The sequence below is a fragment of the Amblyomma maculatum genome, chromosome 6 (assembly GCF_055883805.1).
Source record: "Amblyomma maculatum isolate TAMU_Amacu chromosome 6, ASM5588380v1, whole genome shotgun sequence".
Taxonomy (NCBI): Eukaryota; Metazoa; Arthropoda; class Arachnida; order Ixodida; family Ixodidae; genus Amblyomma; species Amblyomma maculatum.
In genome coordinates this window covers 13,199,953-13,225,102 of record NC_139349.1, presented here as the reverse complement: position 1 = coordinate 13,225,102, position 25,150 = coordinate 13,199,953, and the positions used below count along the sequence as shown (strand labels likewise).

The 25,150-nt window shown below is 44.0% G+C and overlaps 1 protein-coding gene across 1 annotated transcript; it reads right to left on the bottom strand.

Moving 5' to 3' along the window:
• Positions 1 to 1,055: 1,055 nt before the first annotated feature.
• LOC146185116 (cytochrome P450 4V2-like) lies at positions 1,056 to 24,614 on the bottom strand. The gene is made up of 11 exons (XM_084605473.1): positions 24,362 to 24,614; positions 22,348 to 22,457; positions 21,862 to 21,950; positions 19,496 to 19,695; positions 17,934 to 18,003; positions 14,862 to 14,988; positions 8,335 to 8,514; positions 5,976 to 6,149; positions 4,646 to 4,712; positions 4,380 to 4,559; positions 1,056 to 2,105 (listed from the first exon to the last, which is right to left on the bottom strand). The coding sequence occupies exons 1-11, from the start codon at positions 24,612 to 24,614 to the stop codon at positions 1,933 to 1,935; spliced, it is 1,623 nt and encodes a 540-aa protein (XP_084461599.1). The 3' UTR covers positions 1,056 to 1,932.
• Positions 24,615 to 25,150: the final 536 nt, after the last annotated feature.

The window sequence follows — 25,150 nt, the reverse complement described above, 5'->3', positions numbered from 1 at the left end:
CCCTGAGGGATTTGGAGCAAGCTCCCGAATCAAACGCATTATTTTCGTTTTTGTCGAACGGCGTTCTGATGCGCCTTCTATTAGCAGTCTTATTTGCTTAATTGGTTAAACCTTTAACTTTCCTCTGCACAGGGCACAAGTCATATAGCCTCGGCCCAGCATCCATCGTCTTGAACGGTCACTCTTTGGAAAACGTGGTACCTGTAGTTTATCATCCCGTACTGGAATCGTCTTATCACCCAAGCGCTTAGGCAGGGGCCCGTACACAAGTGAGCGCCTAGAATCGTAGAATGTCTAACAATGGCTTTGGAAGGCACTGAGAGCTCTAAAGGCCTTTTCAACTGACAAAGATGTTGTGTATGAATAACTATACCTATTCTTTTTTTATAGCGCTCCCATTTTCATGTATCAGCGTCTTGTTTCTTGTTCTCAGTCCGCATTTGTACGCATATGCATTCCGTGTTTGCTCTGTTGGGATATACAGACGGGGTCAAAAGTCTCTACATCACTCACCAAGCACTGCATACGGGCGCCACAAGGCGATGGGCTGCTAATATTGAGACCGGCTGTGCATGCTGTTGTCTTTATCTGCTGTGCATGCTGTTGTTCAACTCGCCGCTTCAGCGACTGGACAACGCCTGGCAACTGCGACGCAAACGAGCTACGAGGGGATATCCAGTCTTAGTAACTCTCGTTACGATTTACTACGCCCTCATACAATTTATCCCTAATTACCGCATTTACTTTTATTTGTGACGTCAGGTCTCGTCACATGACCTTCTGTACAACTACTTCGGGCGACATGTCCTGCGTTACATAAGAAAACATTTGGTTCTTTCTTTTTCTTGAGCGAGGGGGGTGAAGTGTAAACCATCTAAAAAAGAATAGAAGCGGTAAGAGTAAGACAGAAAACGAGCTGGCAGAACTGAAGCTTGATCTTATACGACTATAACCTTCTAAATAAAACAAATTCGCACGACAAGCTGAATACATTTTATTTGAAGTATCCGCGTAATTCGCTTGGCGCCCCATAGTGCCGTCCAAAGGGAGCGCATAACTTTGCAGCTTTTGGCGCGAAACGTTTTTAAGAGTTGGTAGATCGAAGGGAGAGCCATTTGCGACCAGATGTGGTTTCATTTTGTTCTCAGATTTCTCGCATGTCGAAATTTTCATGACATTCCTTTTAATCGTGAGGCAACCAGGGGATATTTTATAATACTGCTAACTTTCCAAAGCGTATCGAAAGTTAGTTCTGCGCTCGCACTGAGTATAGTTGAAACTGCCATAAAAACCAACAGGGTGCATTTTTGGCAATTGTAAAGTACGAGTGTCTTCAGGGAGCATCTGCGGACATATTGATCATTGCAGTGCAATATTACGATTTCCTAAGGAACTGCACTCGTAAACAATCTGCCGTAAAAACTGCACTTTTCCCGAATTTATTTGACGTGGCCGAAACACGCTTCTGTTTGTTCCACAATGTGGACGAGGTGTAGACGTTCGAGAATGTGGGGAATATTAGAATTTCGTAGTTTTGACGTTTTCGTAAGCGCACCTGATAACTATCACTATCGTCATGAGCAGACTGCCGACCAAAAGAATGGGGTGCGTTTGTTATACGAGGCAGAAAACACTGCTCTTTACTCACAAATAAGATGTACTTTCACTGCGAGTGCGCCCGTTGCATAAGCGAAACGGTTTTTTCCTTGACGAAGAATTCACCAAAATTGATCTTTAATTTTTGAATTTGATCTGAAATCGTGAAATTTAAATATCACCCACTAACACTTCATTACTCACGCTCGTTTCTTTTAGACGCATTACGTAAAGCGTCGTTGAAACGCAGTTAGGGTGACAAGAGTTGAATTGCTAGTGACACCATCACGGCTGTCCAAGCTCCTAGGGTGGCACTTTCACTCCCTGCTGCTGAAGCTATCCCGATGAGTCGTGGCGTTTCCTAAACCAGACACGAAGTCCTCCCTTCGCCTTAAGAACAACTTCATAGGCTGCGTTGACCTCGTGGAGCGGTTGCGTTGACTCCACACTGTATTTGGATAGCAGCTTCGCCAACAAAACCTTTGCTTCCGCCAGCACAAATCTCTGACCTGGTAAGAGAAGAGAACGTTTATAAATACGTGTGAGGAGAAGCAATGTCACTAGGAATCTAAAGCTAGTGACACGTGCATGTAGTACATGCGAATGATTTTTGATGAAGGCAATTGTGTCTCCTCAATATGTTTTCTTCAGGCGCCCGTGCTCGTCAGCCTCTCTTTTGAGTATTGCTCATGCTGTGCCTTATTCGTAAATGAGTTCGAATTTTCTAGGTGTGCACGCAGCCCTAATGCGTAACGCTTACGACAGAATGGTTCACAGCGTAGATGAACGCCGGTGATAATTTCCGCTTCTGGGTATCCCAACCAAATATCTGATCAATATTTTGTAAAAAAAAAAAAAAGAAGTTAAAGTTCTAGCAGTTTCGAAGTTTTCCTTAATTAGTAAATAAAAGTTCTGCTAGGTTCGCTAATACATGTTCCTGGTACAGGCGCGCTTAGTGTATTGTGTACTTATTTTCCGGCAAAAAAGCTTTCAGCAAGCGCTGCGTATAGCTCCTTCAAGGCAGAAATGAAACCTCTTATGATTTTTGCTGCACCGAAAACACTTCATGCATTTTGTATATTACGTTTTCAAGCACGCTATAAACAGCAGGCAGCGGCACCTTCCCTACGCGAACACTTGCTGCCGTAAAATGTGTTTGATTTTCATGCATCTCGTTTTGCGTACGTTAAATCTCTCAGTAAAATAATAAAGGCCACATGTTCAACAAATGCCTAATTCAGGTGAGCAAAAACCAACAAAGAAGGGCGAAAATAAAAATCCTATAATATTTGTCATCATGAGACGAGCAACAATATTGGTGTTTTTGTAGAAGTACAGCCGACAATCGCATCTCGTGTACTAGTATACCACACCTAATATAAATATAAAAAAAAAAATAAGGCATAGAGGCCGCGAAAGTTCAAGAATCCTACTTCTAGATTATACCCGCAGTATTTAGCCAAACTTGCACATAGTGAAAATTGGCACGTATAAGATACGGGATAGCTTTGAGATGTCAGTAATCTATTTTTTACACGCTACTGGCAAATAATGAGGTTTAAAAAATCCCATCAATTTTTTTTTTTTTTTGTCTTTTACGATTAAGGACAGACTCCTAACAGCTCTGAGAGATACCTCATTCAGGTCTGTGCAGGTGGTTTGTACAGCAAGTGCATTATAGTTTCCAAACGCGGAGGCCACGGGCATCAGCATATCTGCGTCCCAGCATTTTCTGCCGGTCAACAGGCTGTTTTCGAGCATTGCATAGCATGTCTTCGCTGATATGCTTTCCTTCTCACCTGATAAAGTCTGTCAGGCGCGCATTTTTACGCGAAACGAAGGGAATAACAGTAACCATAGCGGTTCGCTCGGTTACTCTGTGTTACTCACAACTGTATGTTATAGAGCTTAATGATTAAGTGATCAGATAACTAAAATGTCCACTTCTGTAATCTTGTTTTAAATTGTGACATATTATGAAATTAAGGCCTGTAAAGTCATAAGGAAGTCTCGTTTTTAAATTCTCTCATTCAACAGCGTGACTCCAAATATCGAACGTCAAAAATACTCGTCTGGGGGGGAGTCGTCGAATTGATTTTCAATATAGCGTCGCTTGCTCCTTTTATTTTGCTTCTCGACGTGTAACGTAACATAACGTCTAGACGTAATCCGGAGTTAATGGCTGCAAGACGGCATGTTGCTGACAGGGCCGAGCAGTCTTCTGCTGTAGCGTATAAATCGCAAAGTGATTGCTTTCTGCAAGGGGCTTCCTACCTAATATTTAATCAGTATCCATTGTTCGGCTTAAGCAGTTGTGACGAAGGTAGTGTTGGAATGCATGCAGAACGCTGTAGAAGCGCACGTATCCACGACGCGTTGCAAGCCTTACAAGAACGTAGAAGGAACGCGTTCATGTGCTCTCCGAGCTTCTATACATATTTCTGCTAAAGGGGAAACGGCATGGGCTGGCGACACAGCAGAGTGAAATGCTCGATTCCAAATACTCGAACGCGCTCCGAACTGCTGCCGCCTCGACCGCCGGTGTCGGAAGGAAGTGGGCAGAACCGTGACGTGAGCCTCGAGGAGGGTGCGGAAGCCTTATATATAGAACTCGTCTCATTAAATCTCGTTCGGTGCCCGGATGCTCTCTCCCGATGTTGGCTCGCCGTCACTTCAAGGTCGCTAAAAATGAGTGGGAGCTAAAAGCATTTCATGGTTTTTAAAAAATCCCCCATATTCCCCCGAACCGCATTTGCAATCGTACAATGCACGGCACTGCTCACCGAGGCAGACCCTGACTCCGGCGGAGAAGGGGATGAAGCCGAACGGATGCAGTTTAGCGCAATTCTGCGGAAGGAAGCGCTCGGGAATGTAGCTCTCCGGGTCGGCGTACTGTTCCTTGTTCCTGTGCAGGCTGTAGATGTTGATCATGACCGTCGTTCCGGCCGGCACAGTGTAGCCATCTGCCGGGGAAGACCAAATGCATGCTGCCTCCATTTCTACGGATCCATTAAAGAGTGTTGCCGCAAAGATTCACCGGTCTACTCACCGAGTACTAGTTCCTCATCCAGCTCTCGGCCGATCATTGGAAACGGCGGGCACATACGAAGTGACTCCTGCGCATAATAACAGCACAATTGTTTAAGAAACCGGTGATGTGGGCATAGTTTTTAAGCTGGTTTTAAATAGCAAAGTAAGAAATTTAATAAATGCGTGCAAAGTATATTGCTGTATGCCTGTATAAAGAGGATAAATTGTTAATTCTCGAAAATGGCTCGTTTGCTTCTCTTGCAATGGAAAGTAATTTTTTAATATGTCGCATATATTTGCCGCCCATTTCACGCGAGCAGAAATTTACAGCAGCAACTATGGGCTCTCCCGATGACCCGACGAGAACAGGCAGGCACATTTGGGAATCCTGGGACTTTTATTTTATCAATTGAAACAGCTGTAAAAATATACTGAATATGTATATTATTGGTGTGGATTTTGTTGAACAGTATACACTAGCGTTTGCTCATGTCGTGGCAACTAGCCGAACATATTGGAAAATAATTCCTCAAGCTTATTCGTTTCACGTTCATGGGTAGAAATGTCGGCCCTGCCACTATTGACAATTTTTGCTATATCGACGCACGCTGCAACAGTGCGTCAAACGGGTCAAAGAATGATCGGCAGTGCGCGGAACCGTTTGGTGGCTCTTTTACGAGTGCTTTATAAGCGCACGCAAGCGTTATTGCCGTCATTTCACAATGGCAATATAAGCAATTTTCAAGCCATCGCCGCCAAACCTGCGGCCATGCCCCGATCTCATTGAAGGAGAACCTGAAAGGCGGATTCAGGCCGCAATCTCCTGGTGCTGCGTAGGAATTTAAGCCATTTTGGATGTTCTCCCGAGAGCGTTGTGACATAGCCATAGTACGGCATCACCCAATGAGGTGAAAAGGCCGGGACATATCATGCCATTGTTTTATCGCAGCCAGCAGCCCGAAGATAATGAAGCGTTGGCGGATTAGTAAACCTGTCACAACGTCGATGACCATGAGTTGGCGCCATAATCAGAAAGGCGGCCTCTTCCTCCCATGTAAGGATTCGACGGGATTAGAGCTTAGCTTTTTTTTTTTTTGTTTTCATGAATCGCGACTGCTCCATTTGTTTATCGCTGCGATGCAACTGTAGCTCTCGCAAAATTGTGCCTCTTCCTTGATTGAACTACAATTTAGTCATCGGTATTTATTATCTCCATCCTACGCTTTGCACTTAGTCACTAGTTCTTGTTTGCTCTAAACACTTGTGTTTCACGGTCCGCAAAACAAAGATTATAAGTGAAAAGACCGGAGCTGGAAGTTAAGTCACGTCACTCCGCGCAATGTACTGACCTTTACGCAGCACTCGAGGTACGGCAGTTGCTTGAGGTCACTCAGTGTGAAGACGTGGTCAACGCCCCTTCCGAATGCGTCGTCCAACTCTTTGTGCAGCTTGGCCTGCTTGTCCTGATTCAGGCCTAGAAGGTACAAAGTCCAGCTCATCGCTGCTGACGTTGAATCGGCAGCCTGCATCAGAGAAGCCCGCACGATGCCTCATTTACAGCCAGGTTTATGACATTAAGTAGTGATTAAAAACCAGAGAAATGTTCTTGAATGAACCCTGAGGTCAAATTCAGGTGTCAGTGTTTCGATATATTACGCATTTCGAGTGGCAAAGAAGGTATGTTCTATCACTGACTCTCGAGAACAGGCCACAAAAGGAATTGCGCTTATCGCCACCACCGCTCAGTTTCACAAGAACGCTGCGACGAAATCAGTACACTGATCAGGTACCTGATCAGGTACCAGCATATGCCGCCTTTTATTTCCACAGAATTGTGGTAACGAATTCGCTTCGGACTTTCATGTCATGAGGTTTGAATCGAGTGGTGGCAATACCAAGTTCTAATGGTTCATTCAAGCTTAGAGTGATAAACGCGTCTCTCGCTGGTGAAGAAACACATGCGTAGGAAGGAAGACCCAGAGAACCTATTTAAAGGTGAGAGCCTTTCTTGGCTGATGACTGGTGTAGATAGGCAGGGTCGGCCAAAAATGTGTCAGCACGACGCTGGAAGTCGAACTACCATACTTCCACTGCTCAGCCGATCGCACAAACGACTACTCCACGCTTACTGCCTAAGAAAGCGCTTGTAATTCCCCTTGTCTAGCGTAAGGACGCCGGAGAGCGCTCAGGGAAAGGTCAGCAGGGACATTAGGTAAGAAAAAAAGATAAAATTAACAAACATCGAACAACCCTTCCCCGAAGCATAGGCTATGTTGAGCAACGAAAGCGTTTCAAAACCTGCAAATGCAAAATTCGAAATAAAACACGGACAATTGATCTCCCGTTAAACATACGCTGTGCCAACTAGCGAGGCTGACACAAAACACCACAGCACAGCGATCCCGTGCGGCAAGGAGCAGCAAATCAGCCTTGAGCTTCAAATTACCTTTATTTAAAGAGAAAAGCGCTTGTCAGTCACGGCGAAGGCATAAAGAAACGAACTTGCAGCAACGGAATCAGCATCAGTACGAAAAATTATTTCACGTGACTGCACCTAACCAGACTTAATTGCACTCCTGGAACAGAGGAAGAGAGAAAGGCTTTCGTATTTTCAGCTCTTAAACAGCCTTATAAGCCATCCTGCAACATTTTTACTAACCATAATTGGTTGGATTGCCCTCAGTGTCCTCACCATGTGCTCTTTTGCTGTACGTTTGTTTATTTATTTATTTATTTATTTATTTATTTATTTATTTATTTATTTATTTATTTATTTATTTATTTATTTATTTATTTATTTATTTATTTATTTATTTATTTATTTATTTATTTATTTATTTATCCTCAAGATATTTTGGCATTCTCGATGGGATGGGTACACGGTCATCATGAAGCAATCCGCGGAGATCGCTGTGAATGGCACACAGTGTTTTAGAAATGTACAGCACTACTACATCCCTTCTAGCTTAAGCTGACTTTTTTTTCCCTAGCGACTTGTATGTCAGTGCTAACTATTGTTTCTGCACAAAAAAGCACTCTGGGTAGGTTACTTAAAAGCGCTTTCGTCGAATTACAACCTTCACTCTGCTCATCTGAATGGGCTAGCACACTTTCTAAGCATTACAGCCCCGCCGGGGTGGTGCAGTGGTAAGACGCCCGACTACGGTGCCGGAGCACCCGAATTCGAACCCGACCTCGGCGGCTGCGTTTCGATGGAGGCGAAACGAAGAGGCGTCGTGTGCTGTGCGATGTCAGCGCACGTTCAAGATCCCCAGGTGGTCGAAATTAGTCCGTAGCCCTCCACTACGGCTCCTCTTTCTCTCTTTCCACTTTCACTCCCACCTTCCTTCCTTCCCTTACGGCGCGGTTGAGGTGTCCACAGAAAACAAGTGAGACAGTTACCGCGCCTTTCCCTTCCTATAAATCAATCTAAGCATTAGATGGAAAGCTAGTAAGCATATCTATCGACTACGGCACAAGTTATATGCTCGATGCATTCCGCCTTAAAAAAAAATGTCTGAGACGATCAAAATTAACGTGCGTATGATAAACTTTGGCAAGGACAAGCTGCTATTGTCGTTCTTGTCCATACAACAACGGAATTTTGCCATGAGTAAAAAAATAAATAAATAAACTATTCATCCCTCCGAAGTGTCGCAGATATGTGGACTGAAATTTTTGAGGACTATTGTCAGTAAAGAAACCTACAGCGAACATGACAGATGTTGTGTCCTTCTCAATCTCTTGCAGCGTGTACGATGGGGAAGTGATGTGTTTCTTCAGGGCGGTGTCGACAGCCGCCGGAAAAGAGAGCTCGTCGTCCAGCTCGTCGGCGCACTTGTCATCAGCAAGCTTTTTCAGCAGTGCCGACTTCCTCTTCTCGACAACCTGCAAAAAAAAAAAAAAAAAAAAAAAAAAAGAAAAAAAAGTGATGGAAAGGAGAGTAGGGGAGGTCACTCAAGTTCAAGGATATAACGAGACGATATTAACGGCTCCTGCCTGCGTCTCCTTTTGAGGATCTTCTTTAGCGTATTTCCCCTTGCTAGTCACTTCACCTTGGCGCCTTTGCGCCGCATCATGTGTGTAGCCCTTGCGTACAGAATAGAAACGGACAAGGAAAGTACGTTTCGCGACTTTCCAATGACTGAAAGGAACTGCCTTTTTTTTTTTTCGCGATAATCTCCAGGGCCAAAATAGTGGTACCTAACTAACTTTTCTACGATTTCGCGCCCCACTGTAAACACGATTAGCTCGCTCTCCGTCTCACAGTTATCAGTGAAAATTTCGGATGAAGGAAAATGGAGAGGCTAACTGTCGCTGTCCGGGTGGACAACTCAACCGCGCCACGAGGGAAGAAATGCAAGTGGAAAGGCAACGCCGGCAGAAAAGCTTTCGAAGCATCGTGGTTATGTCGCCGAGGATGTGTATACTTCTTGTTTGTTCGTGTACATTCACGGCAGCTCAAAATTATGTTTGGTTGCAGCGTTAAAACAGCGCTTCTGACGTCACCCTGTCCTCCGACGAAGTGAAATTCAACGCTGTTACACACTCCTAATAGCAACCATGTCTCGATCATTTTATGCCGTTACTTGTAAATATAAATAGTCGTTAAATCTTATCGAACTACATTTCATTACAAGAGACGAACATCACGAAAATTTGTTGGATTTGGTTGAGTTTATAGAGTTTAACGTTCCAAAGTGACTCAGGATATGGAGACGCCGTAGTGGAGGAAAATTTTGACCACCTGGGGTTCTTTAAGGTGCACTGACATTGCACAGCACACCGGCGCCTTGCTTCCCACCTTCAACGAAATGTGGCCGCAGCGGTCAGGATATAAGGGGGTTAGTCAATGTTTTTAGCATGATGGTTGGAAATTACAGATAATAATTAGAAAGGCGGAGCACGGCATGGGTCATGAGGAGGGAAAATAGTATATTTATTTCTCTCAAACAATTCGCTAAGAAAACTACAGAAGCAGTGACTTAAGTTATGCTCTGTGTCATTGCAATGCTACGTAAGCCATTCTTATAACCCCTTTCTATCTGCACAAGCTAGCCGAACAGATTGCAGTCATCTAGGGGAAGCGTAATGTTTGGTTTTGCGAAGAGCGGCAGTAATTAAACTTTGTTGATATGGAGCTGGAGACGAATATCTATCTTGGAACTACTGTCTCGTCATGAGAGTAGACGGCCGTGCCACGATGTTGACTGGCACCCAACACTAAGCAGAAGTTTCCAGGGACTAAGGCTTAGTTATGACATCCACGCTGGCACCTTTAAGGATCATTACTTGCATGACATGCTACAAGAAAGAAAGGGGGAACATTTATTTTTGTCGCAGCAGAACAGCAATGTCTAAAGCTGCATCTGTCATACGACCTCATCGTTCATGTAAGCTAAAGGTAAAGGCTAGATGGGGCCAACATCTTTGGGTATAACACCATACCATGTGCGAGGCGAAAGCTTTAGGAAGACCTCTAATAACAAAAGGCCAAGAGTGCTGTATCGTTCTGCCGACTGCCACAACCATTGGCCCTTAGTTTTGTTTTTATTTCTAATAAAACTATACGTTAAACATTTTGGGCCTGAACGTAAGTCGACGGCAGAAGAGAGCAAAGAAAGCGGGTTTTGAAACACACACTTAAACAGCGAGCGAGAAGGCCGCTTAAAGGATCAACATTTCGGCACGAGGATTTGTCATCGTCTAAGAGGATGAGACTTGTATCTAAACTGTTCAGGGAACTAGCGCTTGCCTTCGTTCGTCCTTTTGATCGAAGCCAGAAGGTACCGTATTTATCAAAAGCAATCAGAGTTCAAGCTCTGGTTTCGGTCGTATCCCGAACTAAATATGCCACTATTCAAGTTTTAAATTTCTGTAAAGTTCAAGTGAGTTCTTGTTCTGACCTTTTAAGACGTTTTAATCTTTTGGGAAGTCTTACGTACTCCATAACATGCATTTGGAGCAAAACATGTAGCCTGGGTGTTTTTAGCAATATTTGTGCTGATTTGCGCCAAAACGCACAGGCAGTTTAGCACATACAAAACATATGAATAAAAATAGTGAATATGAATATATGATAAGTTTCGGGGAAATTTGAAGCTGTTTTATTATTATTTTGAAGAAAACAGCTTCGCGATTTCGCTCGCGTACACTTCCATATACAGGTTCTCTGGCTAAATACAACCAAGCTTTTAGAAAGACTCAGTGCTTTAATCCAGTGAAACTAACCAAAGGTTGTTGAGATTCGCATGGCGTAGCCTGCACTTTTCTTTTTTTTTTTTTTTTTTTTCGTTCGCCGAAGTCAGACAGTTGGCTTCAGGAGAAAAGCGTCAACTAAAACGATGTAAATCATCATGGAAAACAGCCAATTGAAGTGTGTTTATTACGCTACCACTTGCATAATCTTTTTAATAGCCTTTAAAGGAAACTCACAAAGCAAAATTGGGGGAACACTTAAGGTCATCCAAAAAGGTCATGGCTGGACAGCATTTTTCTGCCTAACATTGCGGATCCTCGATAGCTTTTATTCACATTGCTTCTCGCTTAGCCGATAATCTTTGATTTCTGCCTGCGCTGTCCCACTAAGACTCATTAGCATACAGTCGTAAGAAACCACATTATGAGAAAGACCAACCGAAATTAATTTGAATTCCCTCTTTTAAACAGGCTGTATAGGAACATGTCTGCGTGTCCTATAGGGGCAGCATGTTTAACTCGAGATCGAAGTGTTCTGGACGGCTGTATTCCGATATCGACCTCCCATATCAAAGGTGAAGCCCGACTTGGCAGTTCTTAACTAGGCCATGTTATGTGGTCTCGTGGCATGTCACTGCAACCAGTCAGGGTACGCCCACGTCACCCACCAGCTACCACCTGATGGAGACATGGCAGGGACTTTTCGATCACAGCACCGACACCGATGCGAGATTTCCTGGATAAATGGACCTTTGATGCTATCCCGTTAAGCAAGCTTGAACGTTACAGCATTGCTACTTGATCGTCTCAAGATACGTCTTAATGAATAAAATTCGCCTTTAATATTCTGGAGCGCTCACCTCCATGTGGCTCCACGTGTGCACCCAGCGACACATGAGTGCACTCAGCGAGACTTCAAATTTCATTTCCTCGTAACTACACATATTCGCAACAAGGGTGCCCGTGTACGTTGACCACAGGAGTAAACAGTTTCTATTGTGGCAGTTTCTTCTTGGCCGCACAATTTTCCCCTAGCCGCCTTCAGAAAGCTGATCCTTTTATATCTCCGAGTGTCTGCGTCTAGGCGTGAGTCACATCTAAATTGTGGTTTTTTTCTCCGGTGCTACCCACTCTTGTTTGCCTTTTCCTCGTGCGACTGAAAACAATGACGTTACGTAAACGCACTTCTCCAAAGCACTTGCGGCCGCAATCTTCTCGTTTTCAGAAAGAGAAACATTTCTTTGTTTCGACATCGTTGCCTTTGCTTCTTCGTGTGCCCAAAAACAGCGGGATACAACACAAGGGACAAAAATAGGCATCTGCATAAAGTGACGTAGGGCAGAGCTAGCTTCTAACATTGAAAAGGAAACTTTTTCAACTGCCTGTTTTTACATCCGCAACGACCAGTATACTCTTTCTTTTACGCTCTCATTACCTTTTCAGAAAATACTATACTTTCCGGGAATAACAACTCTACATATCTTGTTGGATGAAATTCTTAGCATGTTTCTAGATAACTGATTTGTGTATTTTTGTTCGTAGAACGGAAATGCTAAAGTGACGACGTATAGTTTCTGGTTAGCCTACGTCTGAGTTTTTGGATGATTATTCACGGTACGTGGTAGAACGAGAGAAATAAGATGGCTACGCGACATGAAAGAAGCATTGAACAAGGGTAGATGGGGAGCCTCCATTCGCAAGCCAAGCCAACGATTAGACAAGTGGACTTGTCTTTGTTTGGGCAGCGCAATCATCACTGGCGGGAGTTTCAATAGGGTTGTGTACACGCAACTTCTGGTTTAAGTTTAAAAAAGTGATCAAATGGTACAAAATGATCCATCAGACATCGTACATTTGCGCGAGAAAAAAAAAAAAAAACACATCTAAGACATGGGGCACGGGTGCAACAAAACGAGTTCCGCCCGGGCTGTATCCTGTCTTGTGCGCGTTCTTTCCCTGCAACTTTGCCGGGCCCGCTTATTACGCCGACTGGTCTTGCAGTGTGTTCGTCTCAAGCCTATAGAAGGATAACCTACATTTTAAAACCCGTAGACTGCATGGCACAGCTTATACTTGAAGAGAAATCGACGTCATCCGGTATGCACGTAGCCGCCGAGATTGCCTATCCCTTTAGCGAAGCAAGCGAAAGGATTCGGGGAAAGCATAAAGATGATCTATGCGCGTTGTTGTTATGAGAATAAGGGACTTCCTGCAGGGACTTAATTGCATTTTACCTTGGACTAAATGTTACTAACCTCACCTTATATTTGAAGTAGTCCTAACACAGAAATCTCACTTCGTGTTCTTTCGTGGCAGAAACGCACCACTCACTCATATCGACGCTGCAATGATAACACTCGCCGGGGCTTACTCTACTACGGCATGGCGCATGAGTGGGAGGCTCAAAAGCAACAGAGCTTTCAAAATGCACAACCAATACTGACAGGTCATGTGTTTTGAGGCAACACTATTTGTTTCTCCACCACTGAAAGTAATCGCAGAAGAACAGAAGGCCCAAGTACCACAAGCTGCTACAGCAACACACTGTACGGTTCATCACTCCCTGCCAGCTCATTTCTTAGTTGTTTTTTTATTTATTTATATTAATCATTTCTGTAATGCAAAGAAAACAAGTGTGGTAATACATCTCAATATTGGTTGGTAACGCAAACGTTAGCCGAAATTAACGAACAAGTGACCCTCGCGCTGTAAATGAACACCAAATGATTACGCCCTACTGAAAAGGTTGTAGGATGCAGTAACCTGCAACAGGTTTTATAATACTATATCATACAAAACAATTATGGGGTATGGTAAATCCTGTGCGAGGATACTGTGTCATATTTTTTTTTTTTTCAATAGGAATCATCTGCATACATTTCGTCTTCTCTTCTTTTTCAGGTTATTGTTTTTTTTTTTTCGTTCAGAATGTCCGAGTAAAGCCCCTGTTACTTCCAGTGCTGTGTTAGTAGTCTGTCGCTGGAACAGAAACAGCTAGCCTATTACTCCTCATCAGCTGTGACGATGCATGATGATGAAAAAATTCCCCCCATAACCGAACCACCAGCTAGAACACTGCATTTTTGCAGCAGGTCCCTATGGACCTCGCAGTGAAAACTTTTAGTTACAAATAAGCAGGCTGAGATTTATGTGTGCACGGTTGACGAAAAAGAAGTCTCATAAACGAACACATGGGAGGTATACTGCCTAGAAGGTCACACATGCTAATTAAAAAAAATAAAAAAAAAAGCGATGGTTAGGTTATGTTAATCAAGAACGATAAATGACTTTAAAATTGCAAACAATTGTCTAAATTGGTCTACTGAGACGTGTTTGCACAAGCTCGTCACGTTTCATTTTGCTTTCGGTTCGATGTTAGGGTTTCAAGGTCCGGCTTCAGGCAAAGGTCTTTCAAAATCGATGGCGGGAGTACATTAGCGGTAGCGCACTGTAAAATTTAGAAACCGCCTAATGCGCCCTAATAAGACAATGCTATCGCTATGTGTCCTAGTTGCACTGAGCACTAATGAAAAATGAAGACGATGACGTGCATTTCCCAGCGCGAGAGAGCAGTCATTTCCTAAGGAAGAAGAAGAGTAGCAGCTAAACGTGAGGGTTATTCTTTTTCTTTTTACATGTATGCATACTTCAAAACCTTTCTTTGCTGCCTCAATTCTTGGCCGATCCCCTTAAGTGGGTATGTGTCATATGTTATTTAGATAACAACAACAACAATTGCATACGGCTCTCGTGCAGTTGCTCCAGTGAACCTGATCCGTTTGCAGCTCCGAAGGTTTTAAAACAAAACTCAGCGCAGTATGGCCATGATTTTTTTTTTTTATTCTGCGAGTGCAAGTGACGTCTGACAAAAACACAAACAACGACCTATTTTCAGACCAGTGCAGTCATCACTAAAGAGCAAGAAACGCTTAATGTCGAAGCTTTGGGCACAGCGCAAGACGTTCTGGTTTCATTCGAACCCAATGAGCTTTTTGCGAGCCGAAAGGAGAGAGGCATTGACTGCATGGACCTCTTACCGCAAGGTGTGTCTTCTCTATGTTTCGGACCGTGTCCTTCCATACTTTGCCCTCCTCCGTCCTGTCGTACAGAGCCTGTATCCACAGCCAGGGTTGGAAATACCGCACGGTGATCAGGAACGTCAGGCTTCATGCGAATTTCATAATAAAAAATCCGTGATCAGTTTCTCATTCCACCGGCAAGAGGAGCAGGAGAAGGAAAGAACTTTATTGAAACGTAGTATTAAGCGCCGAGAATATCCTGGGCCAGGGACACCAAGGCCAGCTAATCTTTCAGTTGATTAGAGGCTAACCAAGCCCGCCACGTTGGAGGAGAAGGGTGTGGAAAGTAAGGTGATTCACTATAGAAACATCTTACCGGTGAATTGTATATTTTTCGGCCCTGTTGCAATTCACCGGTGAGATGTTTCTATAGTGCATCATAGTTGCAAGGTTCTGATCAAATGAAATGTCTATTAAGTGACATTGTACTGTCGGGAAGAGCATAACTGTTGGCAGAATCTTATAGATATTTCCCCCTGCAATCAAAATATTGACAAAATAACTACAATTTTGGTAGCAATTTATATTTTAAACTATTCAACAAAGTCAGCTCATAGCCGACGACGGGACGTGCAGCGTTCTAACTTGCAGCTATCCGAGTAGACACGTGGAATTAGTGTACTGCACTCTAGAATAGCACTCAGTGTCATATGAACGGTTGATGCTGGTAGTCACTACGGACACCGCTTTTAACGCGAAATCATTAAAGCCCCAGTCGTCGGCGTCATTACTTCTGTGACCGAAAATGCACGAGCAAGTTTTTATCAAGTTGTTAATGCAGGTCGCTTGGTCGGACACTGATTTGTCGCTGAGTTGTGTGACGTCATGACACTGCGCGATATGCCTCAGTTGGCAGAAGCTGTCAGCTTGTGCAGATCATTTGAAATGTACGTATGAGATTGAAACCTAGCCCTTCAAGACCGTTGCATCCTGGTTCCGATGCACTGCCCCTAGGCCACGCCCGCACATTTGTGGCTGTTTTATAGCGAGGCTTCAACACTATTACGGTTGGTCTTTCACATAATGTTTTAGCTTACGGCTGTGTGCTAATGAGTATGTGTGAAATAATAGATGCATGAATTAAGGGATGAGTGATTGAGTAGCAAAATGCATCTACGCGAACAAAGATCCGCAAGGGGAGACATAGACGGAGCCATTAACTATATGACGTCATACCCTTAAAGTGTCCCTCAAGTTGTTTTGTAAATATATTGTTGTTGTTTTTTGCGGTTTAACCTTGTTTCTTCATAATTTCTTTAATTTCTTGGAAAATGTAGAGATTCACTGTGTATCGCGGTGCTGCTATCAGCAAATAAAAAAATAGTTGCTGGCATGCCTGATTGATATCAACAGTCGTATTTTACTGAAAGAGAATCAGCTCATTTCCTTAAACTGCAATTTTTTGACGACTAACGCATCTCAGCTTATTTCAAGCTCCCTAATGCCACCACAAAATTCCATTTCCCGCTGAATGCATTATCGTTTGTAACATCCGAGTTTGTAGATTCAGGCTACCAAGGGAAAGCGGCATTGTCGTATTGAAAAACCCCATTCTTAATAGTTCTACCGCGTTTTTCAACCTCGCAGCAGAGCATACGCTTATTCGGATAACAAGATATCAATTTTCACAGCGAAAATGCGTTTTGGGAGAAGTACTGTCCTTATATGGGGCAACCATTTCCCATTTAGTTGGACTGTCGGTGGAGTGACGTCAGTGAACAGTTCAGTTTTCACTCCAGTGAACAATTATTCATATCCGGTTGTACTCAGCAGGTATTGTATTCTGTTCCGCATCTTTCATGCCGCTTATTTTACTCTATTTCATCACCAACTCAGCGAGTCTCTCACCTTCTCGTTATGAAAGTACAAAATATTTCTTTTTTTATTAAAGGTACTGTCGCCGACTGCTCTTTTTGCAGTCATTACGTTGCTTTGTTGTAATCTGTATAGCAACGAAGAAAGTAACGATAATAAGAGATAGCTTAGAAAGCAGTCCGAGAGAACAAACGCGAGGTCAAATAAGAAAAAATGACCAAAGCGGCATCTGTCCCTTTACTATTGGGAAAGCAAATCCTATCAGCGGCAGTCATGTTATGTTGTCAACAATGTCATGATAGTGCGATGGGTTCAGTTTTTACTGCGGAGACGAATAAGCGATCTGCAATTACGCATACCCTGTGTCTGACAGAGAGACTATAGACATCTGGTGCGCATACGCTGAGCGCTCCAGGACATGGTGACCGAAGGTCCCGCTTGTGCCAAACGCTAAACAATATAGGGGATTGCTTGGCATATATTTAGCCATAAAGTCATTTGTTGGCCGCTATTTGGGCGACGATAACTCTAGTAAAGAGATGTTGGCTTGGATAGGCAAGTCGTGGTCGCTAAAGAAAGAAATCGGAACAAAAAAATAATTTTCTTGTTATATTTATATACAATTAAACAAACGTTGTCTTCGGGCGATTTGATATGATGCGCTGCAAACGACTCAGCATAAATCAGGTTAAATGCTGTGTGGAGGCGTTCCCTCCGGTCGCCGGATTAGTTCGAAGGCAATAAGCTGAATGTGCGCTGCGCTCACGTGTGTGCATACATAGGAGCAAACTCCCTCATTAGCGCTTCTTGGAGGCTGGAAACTCGCCGTGGATAACACTGGCGAGCAGCGGCTGTAAAGGTGGCGGCTCGCTTTGTAATCGAGTTTACTGACTGTCATCTTTGTGTCAAGGTAGGTTAATGTTTTGTTCAGACATAGTGCACCCACGTTTTGACTTTGGGCAAAAGGTAGACCCCAGCTCTGTAGCTTTCCACAGACCACTGCCATTAGTTCTCATGACGATTCGGTTTATCAAGAGACATCTCTCGCCTTTATATTTTAGAGATACGTGGAGCTTTTTGTATAATTTTCTGACCAATTTCAGAAAATTACAGGAGGTTCCAAGAAATTCCATTGATGTCAAAGTTGCTGCCTTCATTATCATAGAGGCCATAAAAACTTGCACAACAACAAAAGTCTGTGCCAAACCTACTCACTAGTTGAACCAGCGGGAGTATTCCGGCCTCTCTCCGTTCTGCAGGTTCAAGTGAATACCCATCATAGCGCCTGAAATAAAAAACAAAATGTTTCACTATAGCGCCCGCTCTTTCGGGCGTGTTATGCGTTCCTCTTTCGCATTGTTGCATAATACTTGCTTCAGTACAGTTGAGAGGTTCGGTACTAGAACGAGCTAATGCGTGAATCCCACTTCCCTGTTATCTTTAAACCAATGTGGCAGAATTTAAATGGAGTGATGCCCGTATTACTTTTAGCTGTGCCACTTGCGATAAGCGATAAATCAGTTAGGCACACTCTTAACCGCACTTCGACTGGGAGGACTCCTGAGACACGACATAAACGTTAGATTCTGGGACTACGCGCAAGATTACATAAATCAACCCTAAATCTCTTCAGGCAGGTGTTCGCCGGGACTATATGAATAAGCTGGAGTTTTCGACGAAGAAACGAAATAGCGAGGTTGTAAAAGGTCATCGTTTGCTGAGCGAGTATTCATACTGTCATAACTCCTCACGCTGAAACAAAATTTCCCAAGTTGTTGGTCAACACCTTGATTGCAGCACCGTCAGTCCAGGGTGACTTGTACAAAGTAGTGTTGTCGGGCTTCTAAAAGTAATAATGAACTCCTCTATAATTGCTTGCCGAATTTTAAATGAAAAATATTTAATGGTCTTTGAAAATCAACATTTATTCATGTTATGCCAGCCATAGCATGAATAGCCAGCCATAGCCGCGCGCCCCTTGCAGAGCTTTCGCTAGCAAGGCCAGGGTTAGTGCAGTACAGTGGAAATTTTCTTTCTTTGGCGCGCGCGTTCGTTGCAGTGAACATTCAAGTGTAGAATTGGCGGTAAGGCGTCGCTACCGCTAGCCACGTGACAGTTTGACACAAGCTGGAAGCGCCTGAAGCGGAGGTGGCGCATACGAACTTTCTATAGTTTCTTTTTTCCCATTGCGCCACTGAACTTTCCCAATGACGTAATCGCACCGCCGTCCTCTCCCATGGCGTCAAGTTGTTGCTGGGATGTGCCGTTACGTCACATCGAGCGCACCCCTTTTGCCCTGTCATGTTACTATGGAGGCGGCAGGAATGCTAGACAAGAAGAACTAAGGTATGTTTCTCGCGTTTCAGGTGTGGCTTAGTCGGTTAACGCACCCGGCTAGTTCTCGGAGGGGTAGAACTTAACTTTCCAGGGAAGGATGACTTCTTTCTGAAAGGTTAAACAGAACCTCACTATCATATGACTGGCAGGGTTGAGTGGGACACTTTCTGCAGACGGACGACGCACACTCATGAGCCTAAAGGCTTTCGACTTAAATATAATCCAGAGTTTTACACTGAATCCTCTCTCACAGCCCATGAACACTTTCGTCTGTTAAACCTCACATACTGCACCATTTACGCAACAGCTTACCGCCCCATACCGCACCGCACCGCACCACACCACACCACACCATACCGCCCATGCTATGTCATGTCATGCCATACCCACCATACCGCACAATATTTACCCTGCCTTACGAAATAGAATACTTTACTTACGTCCTATGATGTCGAGGACGCATTTCTGAATGTTCCTGTAGCAGACAATCGGCTGGTCGGGCGAGTTTGCAGCCATTTCTTCGATGCGTCTCTCAAGTATGTCACCGTTTTCATTGAACACCCCCATGCAGGTCTCCAAATGCTCAGAGGTGAAGGCAGATTTGAAGAGCCTCGCCTTGGCTTTCCATGGTTCACCCTTGCTGCAATGACAGTTTTGAAGTCTCAATGTAAAGTAGTGTTCGGAGCTACTGTAATTAAACCTGATTCACTGGCTCAAAATTGACACAGAAAAGGTAAATAACTTTTGGGAAGACCGAAACCACGATCGGCTGGGTGAAAAGTGCAGGACATTAGTTAGATGCCAAATAGATTCAGCAACAGCAGAACAGTAGATTCGAAAATGAGCAGACGAAGGAAGAAGACAGGCTCTGGATTAGTCATGCCTATATTGTATTTATCACCACATCCTGATCTACTAATATTTCAAACTTAGTCCTAGAAATTTACTCATGAAGGCAGTTTCTTGCGCAAAAAAAAAAAAAAAAAAATGGGAAAGAAACGCAGGCTGAGCGGTAGCGTCCACTAGTAACGCATTTCAGTTAGCACGTAGCACTTTCATAAACAGCGAAAGCAAGTGGTCATACTCGGCTAGGTGAAGACATACCCAAACACTCTGAAGGAGCGCAGGTTTTAAACTAGAACTTTTTTTATTAATGCCATTTACTCGCATACAGTTGTACCATAGCGAGCAATATATCAACAGTTTCTTCTACGAGAGTGATTTATTCTCGTGAAAGTTTTATATGACTTTGGTCTTAATGGCTCGTTGAGAGCACGGGCTACATATCAAAGGGCTACGCCATTCCCATCAATATCTTTCCAACGGTACGTTACAGTATTATTGCACAGTTGCACCTCATTAAAGCTAGATTTGTACCAATGCTTGCTAAATTGCGGCGCTATTCGAGTCACGGCATTTTTTTCTCTGTTCCAGGCAATACGGATGCAGTGGTAAAGTTGTTGCCACCCAACACAGCGGAACAAAAGTAGTTAACCTAGAACTCTACCCAAGGCAGAACAGCGCAAGCTAGACAAGCACTAAAAAGGGAACCCGAGACAGGTAACGCTGTCGCGTCTTCTGTCTGTTTCTCATCTTTCCTTTTTAGTCCTTGTCTAGCTTGCGCTGTTCTGCCTTGTGATGAACCAACTAGCCCGAGAGGTGTTATTCTAGAACTCTGCAATGCGCGACAACATGGAGGATAGCGCCCCATTACGGCTTCAACAACAGGGAGCACCGCAGAGTCGCTGGCACTTTAGCTTAATGCCCACCACGTGTTCTCACAAATTCGGTCATTGTTCGCTAACTTTGGTCGACGTTTCACACCGGCGAGACATCTAAGTGTTCAGGATGCAAGAAGTGCGCCCTGTAAGCCTTGGCTATACAGTCGAGCGAAAAAAAAAAAAAAAAAGCATAATTCGCTCGGAGCACACGCGTCCCCGTTCGCACTTAGCGCATTTCTTTCCCGGAGGTTGAAGGCACTCTAGCAATTAGCCAACATTATTCAACTCTGGTGCGGCGCTTTTTCGGGGCCATTCAGCGATGTTCCGGTGTGTCTCTAGTATTTTTCTACTCTTCGGTTTGGGTTTTCTGCTCTCCTGGTGACTTTAAAGGCCGACCTATGCTGTCCACGCAAATGCTGGAGTCTTCCACATGCCCAAATGTAAGACAGCAACACCCATACCCCGGCCTAGTCACAGTTGTGGTCTCTTGTTACAAAAGCTAGAAGTTTTTGAAAAACTCAGCACGTTCAGCACATTCGTGAAAACCCTTCCTGCTATTATTTTGTTGTTTCAGGCTTGTCTGTCTTGGCTAATTGTTGAGCCCGTTTGTTGACTGATAATCCTACATTAGCTTCAATGCAACTTTGCCACACCAACATGCTATACTAGAACTAACCCATGTGGCCGCATTCGATAATACAAGAGAAGAGCGACCGAATAAATGGGCAGATAGCCAGGACAGTTTGCCGCCGTTTCATCTCTCTTTATGCCTTTATTGCCGGCTCAATGTTTGTTCACTTACTGCCTCTTTATAAGCTTGCTGTAGCTTGATTGCGAAACGAAAAGCAACTTTTAGCTGTAAGGGACACACAAATACAGCAACGTTTCCTTACCACAGGGCTAAAAGCGCACATGAGTGTTTGCTCTGACAGCATCTCATTTGGTGGTTGGAGTGATTGTACGGGGATAGCTAAGTGAGGAACCGGCGAAACACACCCAATCATATTAATCGCAGAAACTATACTCTGAAGGCTGTCTTTGGCAGTGCTATTCCCAGATGAAGCGAGAGTAGGAGCGTTACTCACCTTGTTAGCAAATTATTCGGACCCAACCAGGACTTGAGAAAAGCGTACGAGTTTGGTTTTCCTGTGTTTTCTTTCGTAGACAACAAAACCTGCGCATTGTGCATAAACATGAAATACAGGCCTGCTGCCAGAGTTTAATGCCTTGTTCTCTTTCACTGACCACACTGCTACTTCATGTCACAAATTGTCTTTTACGGGTAAAAATTTTCTATAAAAATAGTGGTTAAGGAGTGAAGGCTTCAACTGAGGTCCGTACAAAGTCATGGATAACAAAACAAATGAATATCAATGAAAACAGCTCAGATGGTTCTGATGTTCATTTTTCAGCATTTACGTGGCTCTCACAAAAAAATAACGCACATTTCGAGATACGCACACTCAAATTGCTTCCCTAAAATTTCTAATTAGCTTATTGCCGTCAACTTCATTTACTGCTTTATATAAACTGACGTAAACATTTCATCAATTACGGACCGCCATGCTTACCTCTACTGCCTCCGGTGTGTGTAGAACAATCACGGGACTTATTCCTATGTAGACCTTGAACGTTTTGCCTTCGTACATCCTGGATACTTTGTTTATAACCCTGTGAACCACTGCAAATATATAAAAACTTAATAAAGTGCATTATGTTTTTGCAACTCTAAGCTCATAGTTATAGTGTGCTCTATGCAAAACAAAAACCACATCGTCCATGTGTTTAGTGAGGTCTCCGCTCAGTTTAAACGTACGCGAAACATTTATGAAATCTATTCTTTCTTCGTTCTTCCTACCTCTCTTCTTGTAACTAGCAGTCTCATTAATTCCAGCAAAGGTTGGGCACACACGAGGAACCCCCCGTTCCGGAGACATTGTGTGCGCCGTAGTGACGATATTGTGACCTTGAGGTTGAAACGCATCCTCTTAACAGTGGTGCCCTGGCGATGTGGTAAGGTCTATTAACGCATGCATGAAAAAGGTAGTTCGAATTCCTGTGGGTTAATGAGCTGAGGATAGGCATTGTCACAAAATCAATGGCCGAATAATTTGAGCCGACAGAAAAAAAAAATATAAGACATAGCCCGGATTCCCATTTATTACTTTTCTTATGCTCTTTTATTCGAGATTACCTGGCACGTGTACTCGTTTTTGTTTTTGTTTTTTTTTTTCATTCAAAATCAGCGCTGTAGTTACGAAATTACTACGAGCTCGGATCGAAGCAAATGAACTGGCGTGGCCGAGAGGCGCAGCGAAAAGGAAGCACGCTCATAAAACTACCCCCGACCAGGAAGAGTGGTCTCTGAGTGCTCTCTGTTGCTCCGCAAATGAGACTGACTCGTGTGATTGCGATCCCGAGACAATGCTGGGAGGCCTCAAGAACAGCGCGATGGCTTAATTGTGCAAAGGACGCAGCTGCCTGTAGCGCAAAGCCACTGATACGGAAGACAGGCCGAGAAAAAATGATAGCTGCACTCTTCTTCTAGTAGAATAAAATTTATTCTTGTCGTACTTTAGGCTTGTCATTTTGTCTGCATGTTGAAGCTCAGCCTTTATTTAGTTCCAGGACTCTTCTTTTTTTTTTTTACGCTTTAAAGGGTTGATCTCTAGAGGGTACCAGAGTGATTTATAATAATCATGAATTCTGCGTATATTTAAGCAATGAAATTTCCTCACGTATTCCTTTTGTGGGCGAAAACGGCTACTTTTCATTTACATTTTTTTCTGCAGAACAAAAAGTATCTTGCATATTTTTCATTTTGAGCATTATACTGTATTACTGGTGTCTGGTCTATTTACATATACAATGTCTGTACACAAGGCGCGTGAAATATTCCCCTTCTTAATTTGTATTTCACTAAATGCATGCCTTTTACCGATTGTTTTGAAAACTTTCAAATAAAAAAGTGACGTTATTGCCCTTCTTCTGCAATGAACTAATAAAGATGGACTCCAATAGTCTTATGAAAAAACGGTTATGTGAATATAAAGGTTTTTCATTGCAGGTTTATGAAACATGACAAGGTCAAAAGAGTGACTTAACTGCTAACACTTTCTGAAATGTATAAACACCAGTGCCATTCATAAGCATTGTTAAGCTAATATTTGGTACTAATTTGCTCGTCTGGGCTCTCGCCACTAATTCCCACACCTCGCATTCTATGAAACTTCATTGCTTCTTAATCTGTTCAGTTTACTACTTAAGGACTGTAGGCAGGCAAATGTGGGAGCGATCATATAATTACTTCACTGGCAAACAGCAGTGAACTCTAGACTGCTAAATCATGATGTCTCTTATTCAATGTTAGCCTTGCAAAAATATGTATGACTGTTGCTATGTCAAAATGAGGATAACGAGCGTAAGCAATGAGACACCGATGTACCTAATTGCCGTAAGAGGTACGAGAAAAATGGGCGAAGTGCAAGAAAACAGCATAACTCCGATTTACTAGCAACGCAACAAGCGCGTCCCCAACTAAGGATCGGAAACAATCCAGGAACTGGCCCGAGAGGACCGTCTCACCCGATGTGGAATTTTTGCTCAGGTGCCTCCTGTACTTCCAGTACACCGACAACAGGAAGAGCGGCGGCATCCAGTCGGTGCCGGGTCCCGGCACGGGACGCAGTGCACTCCACGTGTGGAACCAGCGTCGGCATTGCATGGTAAGCAGCGCACATGACAGTAGCACGCTGACCCACGGCAGCGACGACAGGAGCGCGGCGTCGAAGCGTGAGGGCGCGAAGAAGCTCCAGCTGACGGCGGCCACGGCAGACATAGCGCACACACGAGGGGCGCGACACCAGTGTATACAAGCGGCGTGAGCGGCCGACTGGACTCGGCGCCGTTGGTAGCCTTGACGCCTTAAAGCGCTCGGCCAGCTAGGGAATCCCCCCACCTCAGTGCATTTGAATACAATGGAGCGCCCAAAGTCAGCCGAGCTGCGTTCTGCGCTAGACAAGCAACACAGCTCTCGAGGGGACGCACCGGCCCGTGCGTGAAGGAATGCTCCTACTCTGAGACGCACTCGTGAGTGTCGGTAGTCTCGTGAAATCGGACCTTTGCAAATGCCTGTTTTAACGCCTCGAGGGCTCGACCTTAAGGCAACAGCGGATCACCGGCGCTCAGTGTTCGCTGAGATCTTCTTGGCTGACCACCATGAGCACCATCTACTGCACACAACTTCCCTCTCTCCAGCAGAAAACGCCGCCGCCAACTGCCGCACTCTCGTTATTCATCCGTTGGCTACGCGCTAACATGCGCCGAGAAAAGGGAGAGCAGCATAACACAGAAAGGGCTCGCTAGCTTTCCTAG